Source organism: Malurus melanocephalus, unplaced genomic scaffold (assembly GCF_030028575.1).
Source record: "Malurus melanocephalus ecotype Western Australia unplaced genomic scaffold, MMel_1.1 scaffold_735, whole genome shotgun sequence".
Taxonomy (NCBI): domain Eukaryota; kingdom Metazoa; phylum Chordata; class Aves; order Passeriformes; family Maluridae; genus Malurus; species Malurus melanocephalus.
In genome coordinates, this window is record NW_026623967.1 from 173,661 (window position 1) to 195,214 (window position 21,554).

Below are 21,554 nucleotides of genomic sequence, written 5' to 3' on the forward strand. Positions count from 1 at the left end.
AAATAGCATATAATATTATATCAGTTTCAAAATTAATGGATGCATTTTAGCTTTTTTGTTTTTTAGTATTTAGTAATATTGACAAGTGTTAAAAGAAGTGTTGACAAATTTCCTTTGGGAAGTTTGGTTCCAATAATTCAAATTCTATGTTCTGGTTCTGCTTTGCTTCTTTTTATTTTTCATTTAATGAGATGTAACTCCCAGCACATCCAGGCATTCCCTTGAATTTTRACACAATTCTTTAGGGTGTTTGACATGTTTCTTGGTAAATATTGTGACTACAGATTTTGAGGAGTAATAGGCATCTGATTCACAAGTTCCAACAATTTCTGTGGGTCCTGCCATTATATTAATAAAGTTTAGTTATTCCTAGGCTATTATTTTTTCAGTAAACTGATGGAACTTAGCCCTGAGACTCTGTAAAATTGTGCCCTATCTTTGGGATTTCTACTGCTGTGAGTACACCTTTGGTTGGTTTTATTTCATCCATGAAACATATCTGTAACAGCTTTAAGAAGGCTCCTTTTAAGTTGTACTGCTTACTAATATGTTTATGTTGGCTAACTTGTACTGCACAAAATGGAGGAGTTAGAACTTCAAGTTTACAGTAGCTCTGTTAAGTTACTTTTGCATTGTGTAGACATGCAAATAACACTGTATCGACATCCATTTCCTGTTTAGGCTTTGTATCCTTTGGTGACGTGCCTGCTTTGTGTCAGTCAAAAGCAGCTCTTTTTGAACAGATGGCATATTTTCCTCAACAACTGCCTGTCCAATCTCAAGGTTAGTATCTCCTGGTTTTAATATTGTATTCAAGCTCCAGTATGCACTATTGATCTCTTGCATAGCCTTTCTGGTAAATGTGCTGAGTTATTGCTGTTACCCGATTCCATACATAATTTTATTCCCAGCAGTACAAGTTCTTTAGCTGTGCAGATTTTTTTCAAAAGCAACAAAGTATTCTTGAGCCTAGTTTGAATTTCTACTGTTTCTCTAACTCACACCTGTGAAACAGACAAAATTGGTGATGAAATTTATTAGGTTGAGTGACATACCAAAGCAAGTACCCAGTAGTAACTTGCTTTTTTCACAAAAGCATTTGAAACAAAGAACTTGTTATTACTTTTTCAGGTGGTTTAAAAGTTAACAAGTGTCCTGGTTTTGAAACGGAACATTTATTGTTAACTAAAATATGTTGGCAAAAAAAATATTTGAGGCAGATATTCTATAAAGGAGAGAGTAAAAGCTCTCTGTTTCATTGAGAAGCATAGTTTTTCAGTGGGAGCAATAGTTCCTCATCTCCAAACCACCTGGGACAAAGAGAAAGCTTCTGTACAATTTAAGCCAAAAGTGCAGAACTTACTTTACAAAGAATGAGTCAAACAATGCCTATGTCAGGGGTGAATCTACGGGTACCAAAACAATGTTCCATCAGTGTGAATGGACCAGACTTAATCCCTTATTACTGGAAAACAGAAATGGAAGAATTAAAGAAAATGGGCCTCATTCCYGGCAATCCAGTTGCTCCTTTGCTGGTCACTGAAAAAGAGGCAGAGGCGTTAAAAAAGGAAATTCTAGCAACAGTAATGGATAAAAGTCAGCAGCATTTACCAATGAAAAGCCAGAGCAGATCCTGGCAGAGCTCTGTCCCCTACTGCTACCGTGTTCAAAAGACCTTTAGCAAATTTTCAGCACCAGCACCAGCCTGGCCCTACCTGTATGGTGTTCAAAAGACCTTCAGCAAGTTTTCAGCACCAGCACCAGCCTGGCCCTGGTGACGAAACCACAGCCAGTGCCAGTACATCCTGTTGGGAAAGTGAAGATGTCAGGTATATGAGGGCAAGTACTCCTTGTTCTGACAAGCTTTCCTCATTGACAAAAATCTTGAAATATTAAAGAGACTGAATTGGTGGTATACTTCTCTTACTTTTCCAAAGGATGAAACACTGTGTGCTTTCTAAATTAGTGGGAATTTCTGAAGTACCACCATGAACTTGGACAGATTTTGCTCGTGGACATGCCCATGATGTCCCTGGATGTATCTTAGGTCTTTATCATCTTCCTCTTAATCCTGTTTCTGCCATGGAGCTTGCTGTTTCTGATAGAAAACTGGTCTGCTATTTCTTGAAAACTCCAGTGATACTGGTCTCAGCCCTTTTCTCCTCCATCTTTTTCAATGGCCCTCACAGCTAACTGTCTCATCACTGGGATATTTGGACATTTGCTAACAGACAGCTTCCTTTTCTGCTTCACMGCCTCCTGTTACCTTAGCTCAATTAGCCACAGCCTGCTGTTTCCTTGGAAGCTGTGGGATAAGAATAAACTTTGATAAACATACTTCATCACGTGTTGAAGAAATCAAAATTCTTAGCTCTGAAATGTACAAGGATTTATATGATTATACTTGATGAAAGAATGGATTGAAAGTAAACAGGTTAATAAACAAATTGATTGTAACAAATATTATGATTTTAAAATCCTGCAGAGATTAATGAGCCAGGTAAACTTTCACATTCCTTTCACTACTTACTCTAAACATGTGTGACAACCATTGTATGCTGCTATAATAAGCAAAAAATTTTGTTCTGTTTTCTGTCCATTAAAGCTTTATTCCATAAAATGTGTTGTCAAGGAATTAAATGGAAATTGCAGCCCAAGGTGTTTCTGTTCCTAAGCTTGTGACAGATGCCACATCATCTCCCATATTACTGGCACATTGTCTTCCCATCATTTCGCAGGACTCAGACCAGCACACATTCAGGAATTACTGATGGCATCAGTTGCAGTTTCTTTGATCAAACCACAGTCTTTGATCCGTGACTCAAGGATCCGTTTGTCTGCTGAAAATATCTCAGACTTTTGCCATGGGTATTTGCATTTTGGGCCAGGCAAACCTTATCTCAGATCAAAGTGTACTGAGCTCCTTCAAAGTTTAACCCAGCAGATGGCTCAGCATGTGGGAGACCGTCTGATTGGACTGCGCTTACGTGTTACTACTCGGACAGCCCCTACAAATGCACAGAAACAGAAAACTGCCTATGGCAGTCTTGTACTCGTTTCCAAAAATAAACAGCAATCCAGACAGATAAGCCAATTCTGTCCAGCTGATCCGAGATGCCATGTTAATTAGGCCAGCCTAAGCATCCACAGATTTTTGTCCTTTCACTTTTGAGTATGTGTGGTATATTCCTTTATCTGTTCTTCATACCAGGCCTCCACCATAGGGCAACGATTTTCGAGTTGATGGAATATACTGAATATGAGGTTTTCTTTACATAGTCATATTGAGGGGGTTTTCCAGCAGAGATTTTTAACTGTAACATGTATCTAATTCAACTAACTTAATACTTGTTTTTTTCAACAATTTAAGCATTAACAAAAGTAGATCAGATGCGTAACCATCTACAGCTACAATAGTGGAACTCTGAGCAGCTGTGAGGCTGAATCTTTTTTAGTTTCATTATCAAAACGCTGAACCTTGGCATCCATTAAGTGCAGAACTTCCTTTCCAGTTTGTGCCTGAACCTTTTTCCTATGTCATGTGTTTTCTAGAATAAGGACCCAAAAATGGCTAGAGTTGCACTGGAATCTCTGTATAGACTACTGTGGGTTTACATGATCAGAATTAAATGTGAAAGCAACACAGCTACCCAAAGGTAAAATGCTTTATTTGTAATAAAAATTCTTGTAGAGTGGTTGCTGCCAGTGAAGAGGTTTTATTGTTCTCCTGAATTCCTTTGAATTGAACTTAATTCTGTTGTGAAATAAGAAACTCAATACAACAAAATATCCCCTCTTGTGGCACTGTCAACTACCTCTGAAAATTACTGTATGAAGTGTTTCTCCTTTTGGAAAAACAGAAAATTACTGTTTGCTGAAAGTTAAAAATACTTTTGTAGTGGCCATTGACTGGTTTATTTTTACTTACAATGTAGTAATGAAATAAAATAATTACATTGAATCTGTAGCAAAGAATCAGAACAAGATACCCTATTACATTTTCATTTCAAAGGAAATATTTTCTGGTCTTTGTAAATGGAGTGTCATGGCCAGTGAAGGTCTGCAAGATCCAGAAGTGTCTAATGTCTCTCTTTCTTTTGCAGTCGACTTATTACTATTGTCACAACACTTTTCCCAAAAGGCTCCCGTGGTGTTGTGCCAAGAGATATGCCTCTGAACATCTTTGTGAAGATAATACAGTTTATTGCACAGGTATGGGAGAGCCATGCATCTGTCTTTCCCTGTAATGAACTACTTGTTTTCTCAATTATAGATTAACAAATAAGTGACCTTCTAATGACTGAATTTTTTGCAGCCCTGTTGGCATTATCTGTGATCTAGGGAATGACGGAATTACAGGCTGAGCTGGGACAAACTTCTTTTTAACAAGAGGTTTTGATTAACCTCATTCCATTGAAAAGGGATAAAAATGTGTTCCTTCAACTCAAATGTAATTTTTTTCAGTTTCTTTTAATTTCCAGCAAGTCCGAAAATGCATTTGTTGACATGCTCAATAAAGTTCAAAATAGTAAGCTATGTTTCATCCTGATACTGAATCATCCTTGCTGTGTAGGACAGTAAGTTGTCCTGCTTTCAAAGCAGTAAGTCAGATGTAAACCAAGTTCAGCATGAAGTTGACACATGTAGTTTTCAACAGTTCAAACGGGAACTGCTAAAATAAACTAAGCTGCAGTGCTGGAAGTTCCACCTCTTTTATGACTTAAATTCAGAAAAGTTTCCCATTTAGCTAAGAGCACTTTAGCCCATACTTGAAGTCTCTGAATAAGAATGAATCAAAGAGATACTTAAAACCTTCCTTTAACTGAGCCATCTGTGAACAAGCCCTCTTTATGTAAAATGCTATGTTAGTAGCATAATTACCACAGTTTAAATGAAATAATTAAAAGTTTTATTTCTAAAATGGATCATTTTCTGTTTAAAAGCTATGCATTTTTGATTATGTCAACATAAGGCAGTGTTAAAAGCTTAGTTCTGATAACATTCTACATACTTCTGAAAATCTGTTTTTCCATATATTTAAATAAACCCTGATTAAGCTGGTTTTCAATGTTCTGTTGCCTTGTAAGTAGCAGTAGAAGTGAGCAGCTTAATGATTTGCAATATTTTTGCTATTTTAGGAACGTTTAGATTTTGCAATGAAAGAAATTATCTTTGACTTCCTTTGTGTTGGAAAACCAGCAAAAGCTTTCAGTCTCAACCCTGAGGTATGATGTACATATGCTTTTTTTTTTTTGCTTTTTTTTGAGTTAGTATGTACTCTATTGTGCTACATTTACTTCCGGGTTACATTCTAAACATGCTTTCACCTTTCTCCAGTGCTTTGCAAGTTTTCAGGCCAAAGCTTGAATCTGATTTACTGGTAAAATCTGTGAACTTCTATCCATAAAATGTCACATTGTTTATGCTCTCCTCATGTTTTCTCAGTGAAGAATATCAAATGTGAACTAGTGCAAATGTATAAAATAAAAAGAAAAATAGAAATAAAATTATTAGTATGTCCTTATCATTCTGGTGTTGTTACATGCAATACCTTAAACTATTTTAATATAACAGCAATTTTTCTGTAACAATTTCAATGTTTTTCAAAACAGTTTGACTGAGAGTACTTTGAGACTGAGAGTGATATAAGAAGGCTTGAAAAAGMAAACACTCTAATAAAGTTTTACTGCACTGACCAGAAAAGCTCCACTGGTGTTGGTGTCATGAGTCAGCTTCCTAGTGTTTTCCCTAGAGAAAACAATCAAAAATGTGAAAAACTTTTAAAAAAAACATAATGTAAATAAATACTAAAAGAATAAAAAAATAAGTACTAAAAGAATTAAAAAATAAGCATTTGCTTAAAATTTTGAAAAATTTTCATTTGAAAATTAAGCATAAACATGGAAAAAGCCGAATTATTTGTGCTCATCTCATAAAACTGTCTATGTTAATCTTGCAGAATTAAACCATATCTGTTCACTAAGATGAATAGAATGAATTGCCTTGCAAAAATTGTATTTGATACAAAAAATTGGAAAAGTTGATTAAACTTTGTACTGTCAAAAGCAGCAGAAATGAAGGGCAAGCTTTTCTTTGAACACAGCTTTCATCTTTCTGCAGCAGAGCAAAGAAAAATGAAACAGAATTTTTGAGCAGGCAGTCCACCCCATGCTCTGGGTCAGCCACCTGCAGCATTGACCGAGAAAGGTCCTTAAAAAGGACACTCTGTATTAGCCCAGCTGAGAGGGGGTGGACATAGTCCTTAGCTTCTTATTGAATCAACATCTGAAATTTTACCATCTCTAAAAACAACATTGTAAGGCTGAAAATGATGACATCATAATGGCACTTTTTAATGGACGTAAACTTTAGCATTATAAAAAAAAAATCCCCATAAACTGTGTAAATGCATCTCTGGGTGACTGTCCATAGAACAGCCTCTTAGTTTTTGGAGCACATTCCAGAGAAATTGAAAACACTCTAGTCTTTCAATCATTGCAATGCAAAGTTTGCAAGTTTTCCTCTGGTGAATTCCCAGAAGGCATTCAGGTCACTTAGATTCAACTTCCTAATATTTTCACATTGTAGTTTTGGCATTGAGCATCATTCCAGACTTTTTTCTCAGTGTGATCAACCCAGAGGCCTTTCGAGACAATTACTGATCTTTTTTTCATCATGGATGAAAAATGTCCAACTGAAGTACCGGTCCATTACTGAAGTACCGGTCATATACAGGTGTTTTATCCTGAAGATAAAAAGATAATGTGCTAATGCAAATACTTAAAAAATAAAGTTCTGAGAGGGGAGAACACTGTTCACAGTGGAGATATGAATCACTATTTCCTGGACATTTTTTGTGAAGTATATTACACTAGTTAATGTAGTGAAGATACAGAAAAAGATACAAAAAAAAAAGTATGGTACAGCTGGCAAGTACATTCTCAAAACTTCAAAGTGAATAGAAAATTATTATTTGATTATGATTCTCATCCATCTTCTGAACTTTACAGAGAATGAATATTGGCCTGAGAGCTTTCTTGGTAATTGCTGATAGCTTACAGCAAAAAGATGGTGAACCTCCAATGCCAGTGACTGGAGCTGTCCTTCCCTCTGGAAACACTCTCAGAGTGAAGAAAACGTATTTGAGCAAAACTCTTACAGAGGAGGAAGCTAAAATGATAGGTTAGTAAAAGAATGGACAATATAGAAACTTGGGTGAGAATGGATGTGAAAAYGTCTTCAGCACTTGAGCAGAATACTTTATTATTGCCAAGTATTTGATTTATTTCTTCATTGTAAGCATTTAATTTATTGTCCACTCTAATGAAATGTGTGGTTTAGCTTGACAAATACTGCTTTTCCTAGATTGTTCTGAAAAGTCCTCAGTTAGGCTCCACAAATGGTAGCAACCCTGTATTCTGGGAGGGGTTAAAGACAGCTGTGTTTATTCATGATATTCATCTGATTAGAAACAGTGCCTGTGCTCAAAACCAGCTTTGAAAACCATCAAGGATTCCATTGATAGCTTTATTTTAATTGCAGYATTTCACACCAAGTGAAGCTTTCGAAAAGGCAAAATTTTTAAACGTTGAATAATATTTTACTAAGGTACCTCAGTAACAGAACAGCTATCTTGGTCTTCCATGTAGAGCGACAATCCTGTGCTGTGGAGGAACCTCTCTGTCACGCCCTGAAGGTGCCTGGTTTTGTTGGAAAAAAACCCCAAATTTGGCTGCTCACCTTCACACTTAATGAAGTCCCCAAAGTTATATAAATGAAATGAAGTCTACACCAGTGGCAAAGACCTGTGTTGTACTGCGCTAGATCGTTGTAGCAGGATCAAGAAAATAAGCAATGCAAGCCCCACTGGTGTGAAAGTATTGGAAGATAGTATTTTATAACAATGTTTGCAGTAATAAATTCTTGTGTTAGCCATTACTTGCTGTTTTATGATCCAATGTTCCAATTTCCATGTATAATAAGTAAGCATTGCTTTAGGAGCAGGCAACATATTCTGGTTTTGGATCAGGATAGCATTACTAGTGAAATATGCTGTCTCATGAGGAAAACATTTTTCTTATGCAAAGAACTTACTTCATGCAGCACAGCATGAGTAAGCAACCTTCTTTTTCAGAATAAATATACCTGTAAATATCCCAAATTATACAAAAATGCATATTATTGCAGGTATGTCATTATATTATTCGCAAGTAAGGAAGGCTGTGGACAACATTCTCAGACACCTTGACAAGGAAGTGGGTCGGTGCATGATGCTAACCAACGTACAGATGCTTAACAAAGAGCCTGAAGACATGATTACGTGAGTCCTAAAGAGCAGTAAATCCTATGAAATATGGAGACGTAATTTTGGAGCTCTTTTCTCTATTTGTCATGAGTCATCAGAGAAACACAAGAAACAGGAATATTTAGCTTAATTAGTATATACTTTCAAAAACTGTTTGTGACAAGCCGATTGTGCTTCTTTGAACACTGCAGTGTTAGGAACTGAAGAAATTCTTGATATAGGCAAAATCATACATGAATCCTAGGGATGTTTAGATGGTAGAAGTAGAATGCTCAAGTAGAAAACCTGGCAGCCTATGCTCAGAATGCTGTCTCAGGGTATATTTGCATCACTGAACTTCAAAATGAGGATAACAAATTCCGTAAATTCCTATTAATATTTCAAAATTCCCTTTGTTTTTCATGCCTGTAATCAAAATCAAATCTTAATTAAAAACCCAAATAATTTTGTGATAAGGCTTGGATTTAAGCAGTACCCCACTGGAACAGAATCACACCAGTGTGCTTCAGGCTTTGTTAAATAGCAACGTTTTTCACTTTCATCTGAAATTATTAGTAGAGAAAGCTTCCTGGAGAGAGTTCTAGTGAGGTGGATGTTTAGTAGAGGTTAGAGACACACAGTCATCATCTGACACATGCAGAGCATGGATTGTACAGATTCCAATTGTAGGTAGGGAGATCTTGCATATCCTTCCTATTAGAGCAGTGGGCATGGTAGTTACTCCAGAAAAGAAAACAAACCCTAGAAAAAAGTTTGAGATGTATTTAGAAAGACACCAGTTTCTTTGAGATTGTTTTTTTCATTTATTGCCAAAAAAGTCAGCTTGCTAAGAGTACTGTGAGTGGTAGACAGACTGCAAAGACTGGCCAAATTCAACTACGTTGTACAACTGATACAATCTTTATATTTTAATATCATTCCTCTGCCCTTGTTCGTTGCATTGACACTAGGTGAGACTGTAAGCGGTGTTGCCARCATTGTCTTACTTTATTTATAATCGCTGCTAATATGACTATCCAATAATATTTCCTATTTTTCTTGTAGTCCTACCCTGTGTCACGCCTAGTTTTCATAACCATTTTAGGTATTCTGGCTTCTGTGGTAGGGAAAGTGAGTTTTGAAAGTCACCTTTTATTCCCGATAGATAATGGCACAGTGAAACCTTGAGCACTTAGATAAGAAGTGTACTTAACCTTAGCTATAAATATCATTTCAGTGGTTTCTCAGCATCAGCAAAACATGGTTTATTTTTAGAGTCAGAGAACAGGTAGACTCAAAAGGATTTTAAATTTCAGGAAGTCTTATGATTAAGTAGTAACTTTTGTAAGAAACAGGAAGATTGGAATATTTACACATGTAAATTTTGTGTTGTACTTTATATCCAGATGAGCTCTAATTTCAATATATACACTTGAAAGGCAAACCACATTATAACACATTTTTACTTGTTTTTTCAAGGAAAAAAATATCTGGGATGCTTAACATCGGTCGAGTTAAAATCATGTGTATTCACAAAAAACATCAATCCTGTAACTGTCAGGATTTAAAATGATGCTTTGAAAACTGCCTTGTGGGTATATGGAAAAGCCAAGATACTGTTTTTATGTAATTGGTTCCCATTTTATTCACAGAACTCCATGCTTCACCAGAGTTACATATTTATTTTGCATTATTACGGGCTTTAATTGATAGATACCACACTGCATTTATCTGCATTTTAAAGTTATTGCTTTTGCCATAGTTACAGTAAGTTTATGTATAAACTGTATAAAGTGAATACCATAGTGGTATTTTTAATAACAAACAAAATAAGAATTGGAGGGATGTAGCTGGGCAATGAGCAGACATTGCATTTTAAAGTATGCAGACTCTGTAATTTTCTTTGGCAAGTGTTAGACTTTCTTCTGTATTTAATTACTGATCCTTTAGGCATTTATTGTTGAAGTAATAAATGCCTGTTTGKAGGATCTTACTAAAATCCTGAGTAAAAAGCATCCTTTGCATCCTGCTCTGGGATATGAATTCCAATACTGATCAAAATTACTTCCCAACACCTAGTGAGAATAAGGCATCCATTTTTCTAACATCCAAACCTGTCCTTGCAAGTATTTCAAAGGTTTTCCTGACAACACCTAACTAAAATCTGATACTTCTGCTATAGAAACACAAGCTTTCAGGTGAGGACAGCTGTTGCTGCATTCATCCAGAGCTTGTCCTGTGGCATCCTTAGTCAGCCAGGGATGACTCCAGTGCGCTGTGAGGTTCTCCTTCCTCAGTCTGTGCCTGGTAGCTCAGATGGCAAGCTGGGAACTTGACCCTGAGGTTTGGATCTTCTCCTGCTACTCTTCTGAGCAACTGATAAGCTACAGAGCACCCACAGATTTTATATTTATAAATAATTATTCATTTGCCTTCAGAAGAGTTTCCTCTCAGACTATTATTTTACACGTCTCCATTTGAAATACACAAAATTTGCCCTTGCTGGGAAGTGAGAGTAAAGAAATGCTTCAAAATTGACTTTCCATTTAATGTCAGCAAGGAAGACTTGGTTTGCCTGCACTTAAGATTCCCAATGGCACTTCAATGTTTACAACTATAAAAACATAGGATTTTGCACTAGTTATTAATCCAGCTAGTATTTGCCTTAGTGATAAATAGTTGAAAGGGATTTGTTTGTAACCAAATTCTCAGTGAAATGTATTTTACTCCTTTTCCAGTCAGTTGCTGACATCTGTCAAGTTCTGTTAGAATACAGATACAGTGAGACAGAGGTAGTTAATGATGAAAATAGTTTTTCCTAACTGTACCATTAAGACAGTTAATTAAAATAATGTCAACATTCTATTCATGTAATGTATGTCCAAGCTGATAAGTACATAAAGTGTCAAGGGACAGTATGGTATTCAATATAAAACTGTCTTTAATCTTTTAATTAAGTAAATGTGATATCATTTTATGCCTTTTCTGTACCCATTATTTCAGTGAATGATCAGTGTTACTCCTTAAGTCTTCTTTCCGACTGTGTTGCATCCAGGTTTTCCCTGTGACTGAACACAGGGCTGAGATACCCAAATGCAATGTCCTCGGTTAGGTGGAGGGACAGAGTAATGTGGTAACCAGGGCAACCAGGAAAATTCAGTTCATTTTTTGGTTTGTCACTCTATTTCAGTGTGGTGTTAAGTAGCTTAAAATGCTTCTTGGTGTCTCTTCCCCCCCCCCCCCCCATTCTCATCTAGTTCTATTGGAGGCATATTAAAAGACAGAATCTTTCTCTTCATGCTTATAATATGGCCACTAAATAGGGCCTTACATTTTTTAATCCCTCCAAAGCATGTTACAGGCTAATAATTAATAATATTGTGGGAAAGACTGCACAGATTGAGATGCTGTTACACTTTGGTAATTTCCTCTACACCCCATTGTCAGATAATAGATCCTTGAGATAAAAATGAGCAAAAAAAAAAAAAAAAATCCACACTTTGGGGTCTATCTGAAGGACTTATCTAATCTACAGATTTACCAAAAATGTTGACAAGCCAGAAAACAACTGGATCTGTTTTGAAAATAATCAGCGGCTGAAGCTTGAGCTACTTTGAGAAGATTCATGGTCTTCCAACCTAGTGTTTGATTCATGCTTAACTTTGTAATTACTGACTTTCCCAGGCTGTTAGGGAACTGTTGTGCCATTCCACAGATTAGAACACCCTTAGGGCTGCTAAAACATGTTCTAGCTGATAAGAGTTGCCAAAATGCTGCTGTCTGGGAGTGATCAGCAGAAACTCTCTGGCCATACTTACATCTAAATTATATACTTTTTTCAGTGTAAAAATGTGTCATGGTGGTTTTCCATAGACTTGTCCCTTATTGGGGACAACTGTCTGGCTCTTCAGTTGCGATATTTGAACTTGTTATCATCTGCTGTTTGCTTCATACAACTGGTGAAATGTAGCTGCACTATGACGGAGAATAGCCCAACTCTTTTCTCCTTTAGTCATCCAAAGCTTGCATCATATAAATGCTGGTCTTTATGGAGGAATCCTCTGGCATTATACTTTCACTTTTTATATATCAGCCAGTTTCTCTCAGAAGGAAACCAAGGAATCATTATTARTTGATTTTCCAAGTAATGTGTAGATATGATGCATGAAAAGTACCAAAATCAAAACCATTTATTCAATGGAAAAATGTATTCATGTTTCCTCCTCATTTCATTATAGTGTCTAGCTGTCCATCCTGATGTTCTCAAGTCTTCTGGCGCTTCATTATCTTTGTTTAGCCCTTTTATGAAAAGCTAGAGGTGGATCATTTAACACAGTTCCTTCTTAAGCTTCTGTTTCAATTTTTCAGTGGTGAAAGAAAACCAAAAATCGATCTGTTCAGAACATGTGTTGCTGCTATTCCACGATTGCTTCCTGATGGAATGTCAAAACTTGAGTTGATAGACTTGCTGGCAAGGTAAGCTGTTCAAACTTTGAATGACTGCTCCAGGGGAACAGGGTGAAAAGCTGATTATGTAACTGTTTCTTTTTATATATGCTTATAAAAAGTAAATTGCTGTTAATGAATTAGACAGAGATGTCATAGCATCTTTTTACAGTTTTATTGTTTTAATTATGGACTCATAATTTCATTAAAAGGTTGGTATGTCCTCCGGAACTCTTTTCCATCAGTACATAGGTTATGTGGTAGTCACTGTTCTTCATGGAAACAATTTATTACTGCTTTCTAACCATCACAGCGTTCTGATTCACAGGAGAAAACATCTTTTCTGTGTAGTGGAAAAACACTGAGACACCTGTTTAGTTTTGATTTATGATCCCCACTTGTCTCTTTGGTAAACCAGAATGTGCTAGATGTGGTATCTCACAAAAAACTTCTTGACTTGTTATTATTGTAAGACACAAAATAAAGGAGAAGTTTAACAAATATAATATCCCTCCATTTAATTTGTCTGAATAGATTTCACTGAACAAGATTGTCTACAAAATGACTGCTACCAGTCAGGTACCTAACTACAGACCAGTTAGGTTTCAGGACATCAAATCGGTGACTTGTGGCAAATAATTATGATAAAAGGTACTGGCCAGTATGGAAAAATCTGTTACATTTCAGTTCAAGTATCGAAGATGAGGGTTCCACTTGTGTTCTTTATGTAAGTGGATTATGGTATTAAATTGAGCCAAGAGGGCTTTGTAGTGTATTGCTCTCAGGTAACTGTGGCAAAGCAATCTTTGCCACCCTGTTCCTGTTTTTGAAAAATCACAAGGAATGGCAGATGTGGGAGCCAGAAGGCTACATTCAAAACAGGTTTGTTCTGCTCTGTGAACAACTGACTCCCAGTGATGTGCTAAAATGGTGAAACAATTAATTCTGGTAGTAGTGGAGAGTGCAGACAGCCAAACAAGCCCAATCATCAGCCAACAGTCAGTGTGCTGCTGTGCATAGCCAGCTTGATTTCCTTGTGTGCACATTGTCCATTGTCTGCTGTAAATCACTTGTTGGTTGTTTAAATCATTACATTATCAAATTATACACACACCATATTAAACTGTTGCATTGATTCTGCTTAAGGGAAATTTGAAAGGACATGTTTTCCTTTAATCCAATATTTTAACTAGAGTTCTATCCTTATTAATTGCCTTAGCTGACCTGGTAAGAAGCATGTATCTATTCAGGTCACAGCTCTTCATCACAGGATTGTCCAGACCTGTCACTACTCTTAAGAAAGTTTGGAGACCGGTGTGGATTTCTTTGTATATTAATGCTGCCCTCCTTAAGTCCCATAACTGACAGTATAACCACTGGTCTGTCTTTATTCTGTCATCAGACTTCAGAAGATGTCAGCTGTGATTCTAAATATTTCTTGGGTAATTGTTCTGCTGGGACAATGCAGGCAGTAACTTTGCTGAGTTATCTGACTCTGGCTGTTAAACGAAGTGAGACATCAAGAGGAGCTGAGCAAAGCATCTCTAGAGCAACTTCAGAAGCAATTACATGCTCAGCCTTTCCCCAAGAAGGGGACCACTGAGAATCTGTTCTCTCCTGCATGTACTCATGCTACCACATCTTTGAGACACTGAGAGTGTTTTAAGTCATTCTTAAGTATAAGCAGGGGAGACGTAATTTAGCTGAAATAGGTAGGTTTGTAATAGGTTGGAAAGCAATTAACAAACAGTTCATGGTTCGGGAGACACATGGAGTGTTGGGGAAATAACTGGGTAGGGTCTCAGTATTGCAGAGCAGGATTGCAAACTGAACAGATACAAAGAAATTATGTTCCTATGAAAATACAAACCTTATTCACATGTGTACATCTACAAGGTTTTTGAAAAAGTTCTTCTGGTCTAATCAGTATCAAGGATGCCTAATTTGGAGAACAACRTCCAAGCTGGGACATTGTGGTTGAAGAAGAGTCTGACAAGAGAGCAAGGGGAAAAAGGATGAGTGRGTGGAAAAAATTAGGTCAAAATTAGCCTGGGACAGTGTAAACTGAAAACTCTTTTCAAAAACATACCTTCAAATAAATAAGTAATTAACTGTTTAAGACATAGTGTAAATCACCAGAATGTAAATCATCAGAATGTCCCAGCACCAGAGCTGCTTCTACCTTCAGCATACTTTCCCATGTTTATTTAAGAACAGACAGATTAGTTCTCCCAGTTACAAGAAAGTTAGCCCAGAAGGTAAGCATCTGCAGTTCTAGAGAGCACTGCATCTCAATACTGTGATTTCTGGTTCAGAAACTAAACTCATTACACTCAGAAGAGGTAAGGTTTTCAGTTTCTCCCTGTTTTTTAAATGAGCCATAGAAGCTGCCAGGGATTTCTTTGGGCCTATGTTTCTGGGATGGAGAACTGTTAAATATTTTCTTTTCACAAGAGATAAAGTTACATCTTTGAGTTAATTGGTTCTTCTATTCACAGTTTGGTTTGAGTTTTTCATCCTCACAACAGATGTGCCTTTTGGCGGTTTCCAGGAGTCTGAAAGTCAGCTAAACTTTTTTTCCAGGACAGCTGTATTCAAATCATAAAGTGTGAAGCAGATGTCAAGTATATACTGTACCTTTGGCCTTTCACTGCCCACTTCAACCATTCATTACAATTTCCTGATCAGGTCTTGAATTTAACTGATACAAGTGCAAACAAACAGATTTGTACTTGCTTACTGCGCTGCCTGTCGTACAGTGGTAACACACAGATGCATTCTTACGTGCAATTTGAATTTTGTCTCATTAGATAATGCCACTGGGCAGTAACTTGGGCTTAGGAGATGTCTTTTGTACCCTCTCTTCTGYTCCTGCTTTGTGTCATTGTGGAAGTCATTTCATGGATGACTTAATTGTGGTCTCTAAAGGTTTTGCATGTTTATCTGGTTTTGGCATTCCAAAAGGGAGACAAAAATGATCCTTCCATAGCACAACAAAATACTGTGTTTCTAAATATATATTGACAGTCATGTGGTTATTAAAGCATAACAGCTATTTTTGGAGTCGTATTCGCTGGGGGTGAATTTTCATGGCAGTTATTTTCTTTTCTCTTAAATAAAATGTCCCCTGCCTCCAAATTAGGCAGCTGTAATGAACCAGACTTTCTGTGAACCACGTCTCATCAACATTTCCAACCGAATGGAATTTGGTTCCACTCCACTTGCTGTTTGGGGCTTTTTTTCTCCTTGCTTTCTGTCCATTTCATTATAATGAGTCCTCCTTTTCAACTGCATAGATTAAATGTTGATAAAATACTTTGAAAATGAGTTCTAACACTACAGAAAATTACAGTCTCCTGGGTAATTAAAACAAAATACATCATAAAGGCAATGAACCCAAAATTGCAGAACACACTAATCTGAATTTACTTTATTGTGCCAGCTTCTAACAGAGAAGTGGTTTGATGATTTCTGTGTCAAAAGAAAGTATAAAAAAAATTATGTTGAGAAGAACTTCAACATAAAGCAAATAAGGAAGAATATAAAATTTGAAAATTGGATCTGAAATGTCACCATTTTTCAGAAGGACTTCGAGGGTGTTCAGTGTGTTTCTAAAAGTATAGGAAGTCCTGTGGCTGTTATTCCCATTTCCTCATCCTAAGTTATTTAAAACATAAAGCAGTTTTTTTTAATTCAAATGCTTCATTTTAATTCTTTTGACTGTTTGCTTTCATTAATTGTGATTTGTATCTTGGCTAAAGGTTTATTTTAGCTGTTAGCTGAGCTGTTGTGATTCTTTCATTTTTGTGTTTAATGTTAACAAATAAATACATATATTATTAAGTTATGTATTTATTTGTAAGGCTTTTGTTATCATACCTATGTGGAAGTTACTGAGTTATGAGTAAATAAAAAATATACTTGATTTGAGAAAAGTTGCCCAATTATGCATTTTAGAGATACTCTGTTTTTGGAGGGGAATACACTTCTTTGGGATACATGAATATCTTCTTCTGTAGCAAGCATTACAATATAAAACACAGGTCAAGGATGTTAATTGTGGTCAGCAATAACGAAACCATGATAGCATCATCCACCATTGTCAGTGGGAATTTTCCATCCCTATTATGTTACTGAGATATGTATACTTCTTACCACAATAAACACTCCTATATCTTGCATTATCTGACATCTACTTACAGGCTGTCTATCCACATGGATGATGAACTTCGACACATTGCACAGAATTCTCTTCAGGGTCTGCTTGTTGACTTTGTTGACTGGCGGGAGGACGTACTCTTTGGTTTCACTAATTTTCTGCTCCGTGAGGTGAATGATATGCATCATACCCTTCTTGATACTTCACTGAAGTTGCTGCTACAGTTGCTTACACAATGGAAGCTTGTAATGCACACTCCAGGAAAAGCTTCTGAGCAGGTGAAAACCAGATCTGCAGAGGTATGGAATCAAGAGATCTGTGTCCTAACATTTTTACTAATTGAAGGCAGAAATTATTTTCCTTGATACTGCTGTGGTTCATGTGATTTGTGTTTACACACCTGAGAAGAATTCACGATGTAAAATTACTTTAGGTAACTAGTTCACATGTCTTTTGAGGAGAGCTATGTCCTTGTGTAATACAGCAGATGTTGTTGTTGAGCAACATAAAGRAATGCATGTCAAACTAAAATATGTACATCAACAAAAGCACATAAAGTGAATTATGTGTATATGGATGTGGCAGAAGGACATTTTCCCAGGGCTGAATTGGTAATGCTAGTGGGAATGCTGTGGAGAGTGAAGTAGATCTTCTTTTCCCGTAGTCATTTCATTTGGTTGATTCAGAAACACCAGAGAACCTGATTGTTCCAATAGCCTACTGTCTCCATGTGTTACAGACATTTCTGAGAATTGAACAGTTTTTCTTCTGCTTCTCCCATCTGCACTATCCCACAGATATTTTCATTATGAGAAACTTTTTTTTGGCTTCTAATCTAATCACAATGGGTATGTTTTCCTTTGGGCAAACACGATGTGTTTTTTATATCACAGAGGACCATTAATTAATAGGTAATAACACAAGTACATAAAATGTAGAAAAGATAAATCCTCACATACTTACCATTAAATATTGTTATATTTTACTGGTAAGGTCAGGTTCTAGAGGCCAGCTATCTAAGGTGTTGGCTGCTACAGGACCAAAGAAGGACCAAGGACATGCTGTCTGGAGTAGAAAAAGTGTGGTTTTCACAATCTGACTTATTAATTCATTTTTTAGTGGAGGGTGGAGAAAAGTGGGTAGATTAATCAAAAACTAGAGGAAAGGATTTGTTCAAAGGATTCTATTCATACCTTGCTTTTGAGGAGCAAGGTAACCTAAATCAGCAAAACTTGTTTGTTTGAGGGAATGTGTCAGTTTCCCTCTGTGGCATCTACATAGCCTCTGCATTTTGTATCTTTATATGCCCTAGTTACATAGAATATTTCTTGGAGACCTGGTTTGCAAACACCACCACTCCATTTTTCTCTCCTTTCACTGTTCTGCAGTTGATACCCAACGGATCCAGCCACAGGATACAGTCTGAGAGAAGCCCCTATTCCAACGTCCTGCACGCAGTTGAAGGATTCGCACTGGTTCTGCTGTGTAGTTTCCAGGTTGCCACGCGGAAACTTGCTGTTCTAATCCTCAGAGAAATCCGTTCTTTATTCTTGGCCCTTGGCCAGGCAGAGGTAGGATTTTTCTCTTCTGGAACTTTGAGTTAACTTCCCAAAGATGAAGCTCTAAACTGCTATTATGGTTGCTTTTAACATAATTGCTGGAGTGTAGCAGGTATGCACTTGGTTTATGAAAAACCATTTGATCTCAGCTTAATGTTTCTATTTGCCTTAACACTGCAAATCTTTCAGTGTACTCAACAATATATCACTGGCAAATGCCCTCTATAAGAATTTGAGGGGACATGTACAGCAACATCATATTTTCTTTTGGAATGATGTGAATGTAAAATACACTGTAAAACCTTTCTTTACCACACAGGTAATTTTTTGTTGAGATTATAAATTTGTATGGGAAATGAAGCCCATTCCTGTAGCATAGCATTCTGTAAAAAAACCCCACAGCATAAGACACCTTTAAGATCATTCACATACATTTTCCTTCTATAGTAAAAACCTCTAAGTATTTTTTATAGATAAGGAAATATGGAGTCATGTTGTGTACTGGCGGTCACAGCTCAGTGAGCCATCTAAATGCCTAAGAACACCAATATGTGTGTTCATGGCAAAGGAATGCTTCAATAAACAGTAAGCTAATTTTTCAGTCTTTTGATACTAGCTATCCAAAGTCATTTGGGATTTTCTGATATGTGCTTTTGTTTGCTAAGCAGTGAGCTATAGCCACAAATTAACTTCATTTCAAACCACAGCCTGGACTTAGTTCTGAGATTAATACGAGAAAGACAAAATGTACCCATCGTTAACAATGAATATTTTTAGTTACTTCAGATTTGCGTCATAATTTTTAGACGGTCTGTTTCATGTACCAGAAAAATGTGAAGGGAAATAATTTGGTCAGGAGAGCAGTTAACTCAGTATTCTCTGTGTTGTGCAGGATGATGACAGACCTATGATTGATGTGATGGATCAGTTGAGTTCTTCTATTCTTGAAAGTTTTATTCATGTGGCTGTTTCAGATTCAGTAAGTACTACTTTACTATTACTGCTTGTCTTCACTAACAAATATCAGACAGGAAATACTAAAAACAGAACTACTAAAAATCAAAGTAATCATACAGTTTTAAGGCTCTAGCCATCTACCCAAGAGCTCCAAAGCTGCTCAATGTCTCAGACAATCTGTTCCATGAAAATAATCATACTATGGATATAGAACGTGTTGCATACAGAAAACAGAACAGTTGAGAGTCTTATTGCCAGCACTGCTTCCCRTAGGCAGGCAGGTGTTCAACCATCCCCAGGACAGCAGGGCCCCATCACAYGTGGCGGTGACTTGGGAAGACAAGCATCTTCACTCCATATATGTCTCCCTTCTTCTTCCCCCACTTTATATACTGAGCATGATATCATATGTTCTGATATATGCTTTTGGTCATCTGGGGTCACCTGTCCTGGCTGTGTCTCCTACCAGTCTCCCARGCACCCCCAGCATCCTTGCCAGTGTGGCAGTATAAAAAGAAAAGGCCTTGGCTCTGTGTAAGCCCTGCTCAGCAATAACAAAAACATCTCTGTATTAATAACCCTATGTTCAGCACAAACCCAAAACAGAGCCCCATACCAGCCACTGTGAAGAAAGTAAACTCTACCCCAGCCAAAACCAGTACTGAAGGAGACACTGAGCATGTGGTGAGATTGGGTCCCTCTGCAGCTGAAACAAACTAAGGAAGAAAGAAACATTCTGACTTCATAATACAGGAATTAGGAAATTTGTCTGAAATGGCAGCACCTGGGTTTGGGTTTTGCAGTTTCTAGAGGTTTGAATTTTGTGCTCTCATTGTGTTCATTAATGATAAAGCAAAGCAAATGTGTTGCCTCTGTGCCTGTTTCTGACTAGTACAGCAAGGAGTATTAATTTATCTTTTCTCTCCATAGGCAACAATCCCGTTAACACACAGTGTGGATTTGCAGTGGCTGGTGGAGTGGAATGCTGTCCTAGTAAATAGCCATTATGATGTGAAAAGTCCTTCCCATGTCTGGATATTTGCACAGTCTGTGAAAGACCCATGGGTTCTCTGCCTCTTCAGTTTTCTTAGGCAGGAGAATCTACCAAAGCACTGTCCTACAGCCCTCAGCTATGCTTGGCCATACGCTTTCACAAGGTTACAGCTGATAATGCCTCTTGTGGATCCCAAGTAAGTGGCTATCTGCATTTCGCTTTCATTTATGTGGGCTGTGAGATTTTAATATGAGCTTTTCTTTAGTGTCATGTTTCAGTATCAGTCCACAAATCCTGCAAGTGCCACACAGAAATTGGTGCCATGCAGCTTTGAGTTTCATAATTGCAACTTCATTGATTTTTCCCATGTATCATGTCATGTTGAATTGCAGCTGGTAGATAAATAGCATGTTTATTCCCTTTTAAAATATTTTAAAACACTGTGTAATTAAGACTAGCAAGTAATTTTAATAATTATAATTCATTTTTAAATTCCAGTATTCCTGTTAATGCAAAGAAAACAAGTACAGCAAGTAGTGGAGACAACTATGTTACTTTGTGGAGAAATTACCTAATTCTGTGTTTTGGAGTAGCAAAGCCCAGTATTATGAGCCCAGGACACCTGCGTGCTTCAACACCAGAGATCATGGCCACCACTCCTGATGGAACAGTGAACTATGACAATAAGGTAATGCATCCTGTTTCGAGTAATCTACTTGTTTAGGAGAATTTTAAGATGCTTCTGCATGCAAAATCATATCCTGATGAAAGTATTTTTGCTTTCTGGGTGATGTGTATTCAAAATACAGAAGATTTAGACATGTGTTTTGAAGTTAACTTTAGTTTGTCATCCCCTTTCTTCCCTTGTAGAGCACTCCAATTTGTAAATTTAAAGCAATAAACAATAAAACAGGTTTCTGAATGAAAATTGTGTTCCTGTTGGATATATGCCTGTCATAAGCAATAATATATAAAATACACTTTAATGTAGCAGCAACCTGAGAGGAGCAGTAGTTCCACAAATGCAATTACTGGAATATTTTAATGAAGCAACAAATTAAGTAAATTACAATAATCTGAACTAAAGCAAAGAGATTTCCCAAATGTATTTACTTGTTAGGCCTTACTGAGATGATTGTGAGGTTGCCGACATCC

At 36.9% G+C, this 21,554-nt stretch overlaps 1 protein-coding gene across 1 annotated transcript in view; it reads left to right on the plus strand.

Moving 5' to 3' along the window:
* Positions 1 to 21,554, plus strand: part of LOC130584612 (protein furry homolog) — a 141,041-nt gene that overhangs the window by 62,350 nt on the left and 57,137 nt on the right. The window contains exons 11-22 of the mRNA XM_057384698.1: positions 682 to 783; positions 3,553 to 3,656; positions 4,104 to 4,212; positions 5,139 to 5,225; positions 7,011 to 7,182; positions 8,188 to 8,320; positions 12,653 to 12,760; positions 16,933 to 17,188; positions 18,278 to 18,460; positions 19,341 to 19,427; positions 20,336 to 20,595; positions 20,898 to 21,087. Coding sequence (XP_057240681.1) covers positions 682 to 783; positions 3,553 to 3,656; positions 4,104 to 4,212; positions 5,139 to 5,225; positions 7,011 to 7,182; positions 8,188 to 8,320; positions 12,653 to 12,760; positions 16,933 to 17,188; positions 18,278 to 18,460; positions 19,341 to 19,427; positions 20,336 to 20,595; positions 20,898 to 21,087 — 1,791 coding nt within the window. The remainder of the gene's footprint in view (positions 1 to 681; positions 784 to 3,552; positions 3,657 to 4,103; positions 4,213 to 5,138; positions 5,226 to 7,010; positions 7,183 to 8,187; positions 8,321 to 12,652; positions 12,761 to 16,932; positions 17,189 to 18,277; positions 18,461 to 19,340; positions 19,428 to 20,335; positions 20,596 to 20,897; positions 21,088 to 21,554) is intronic.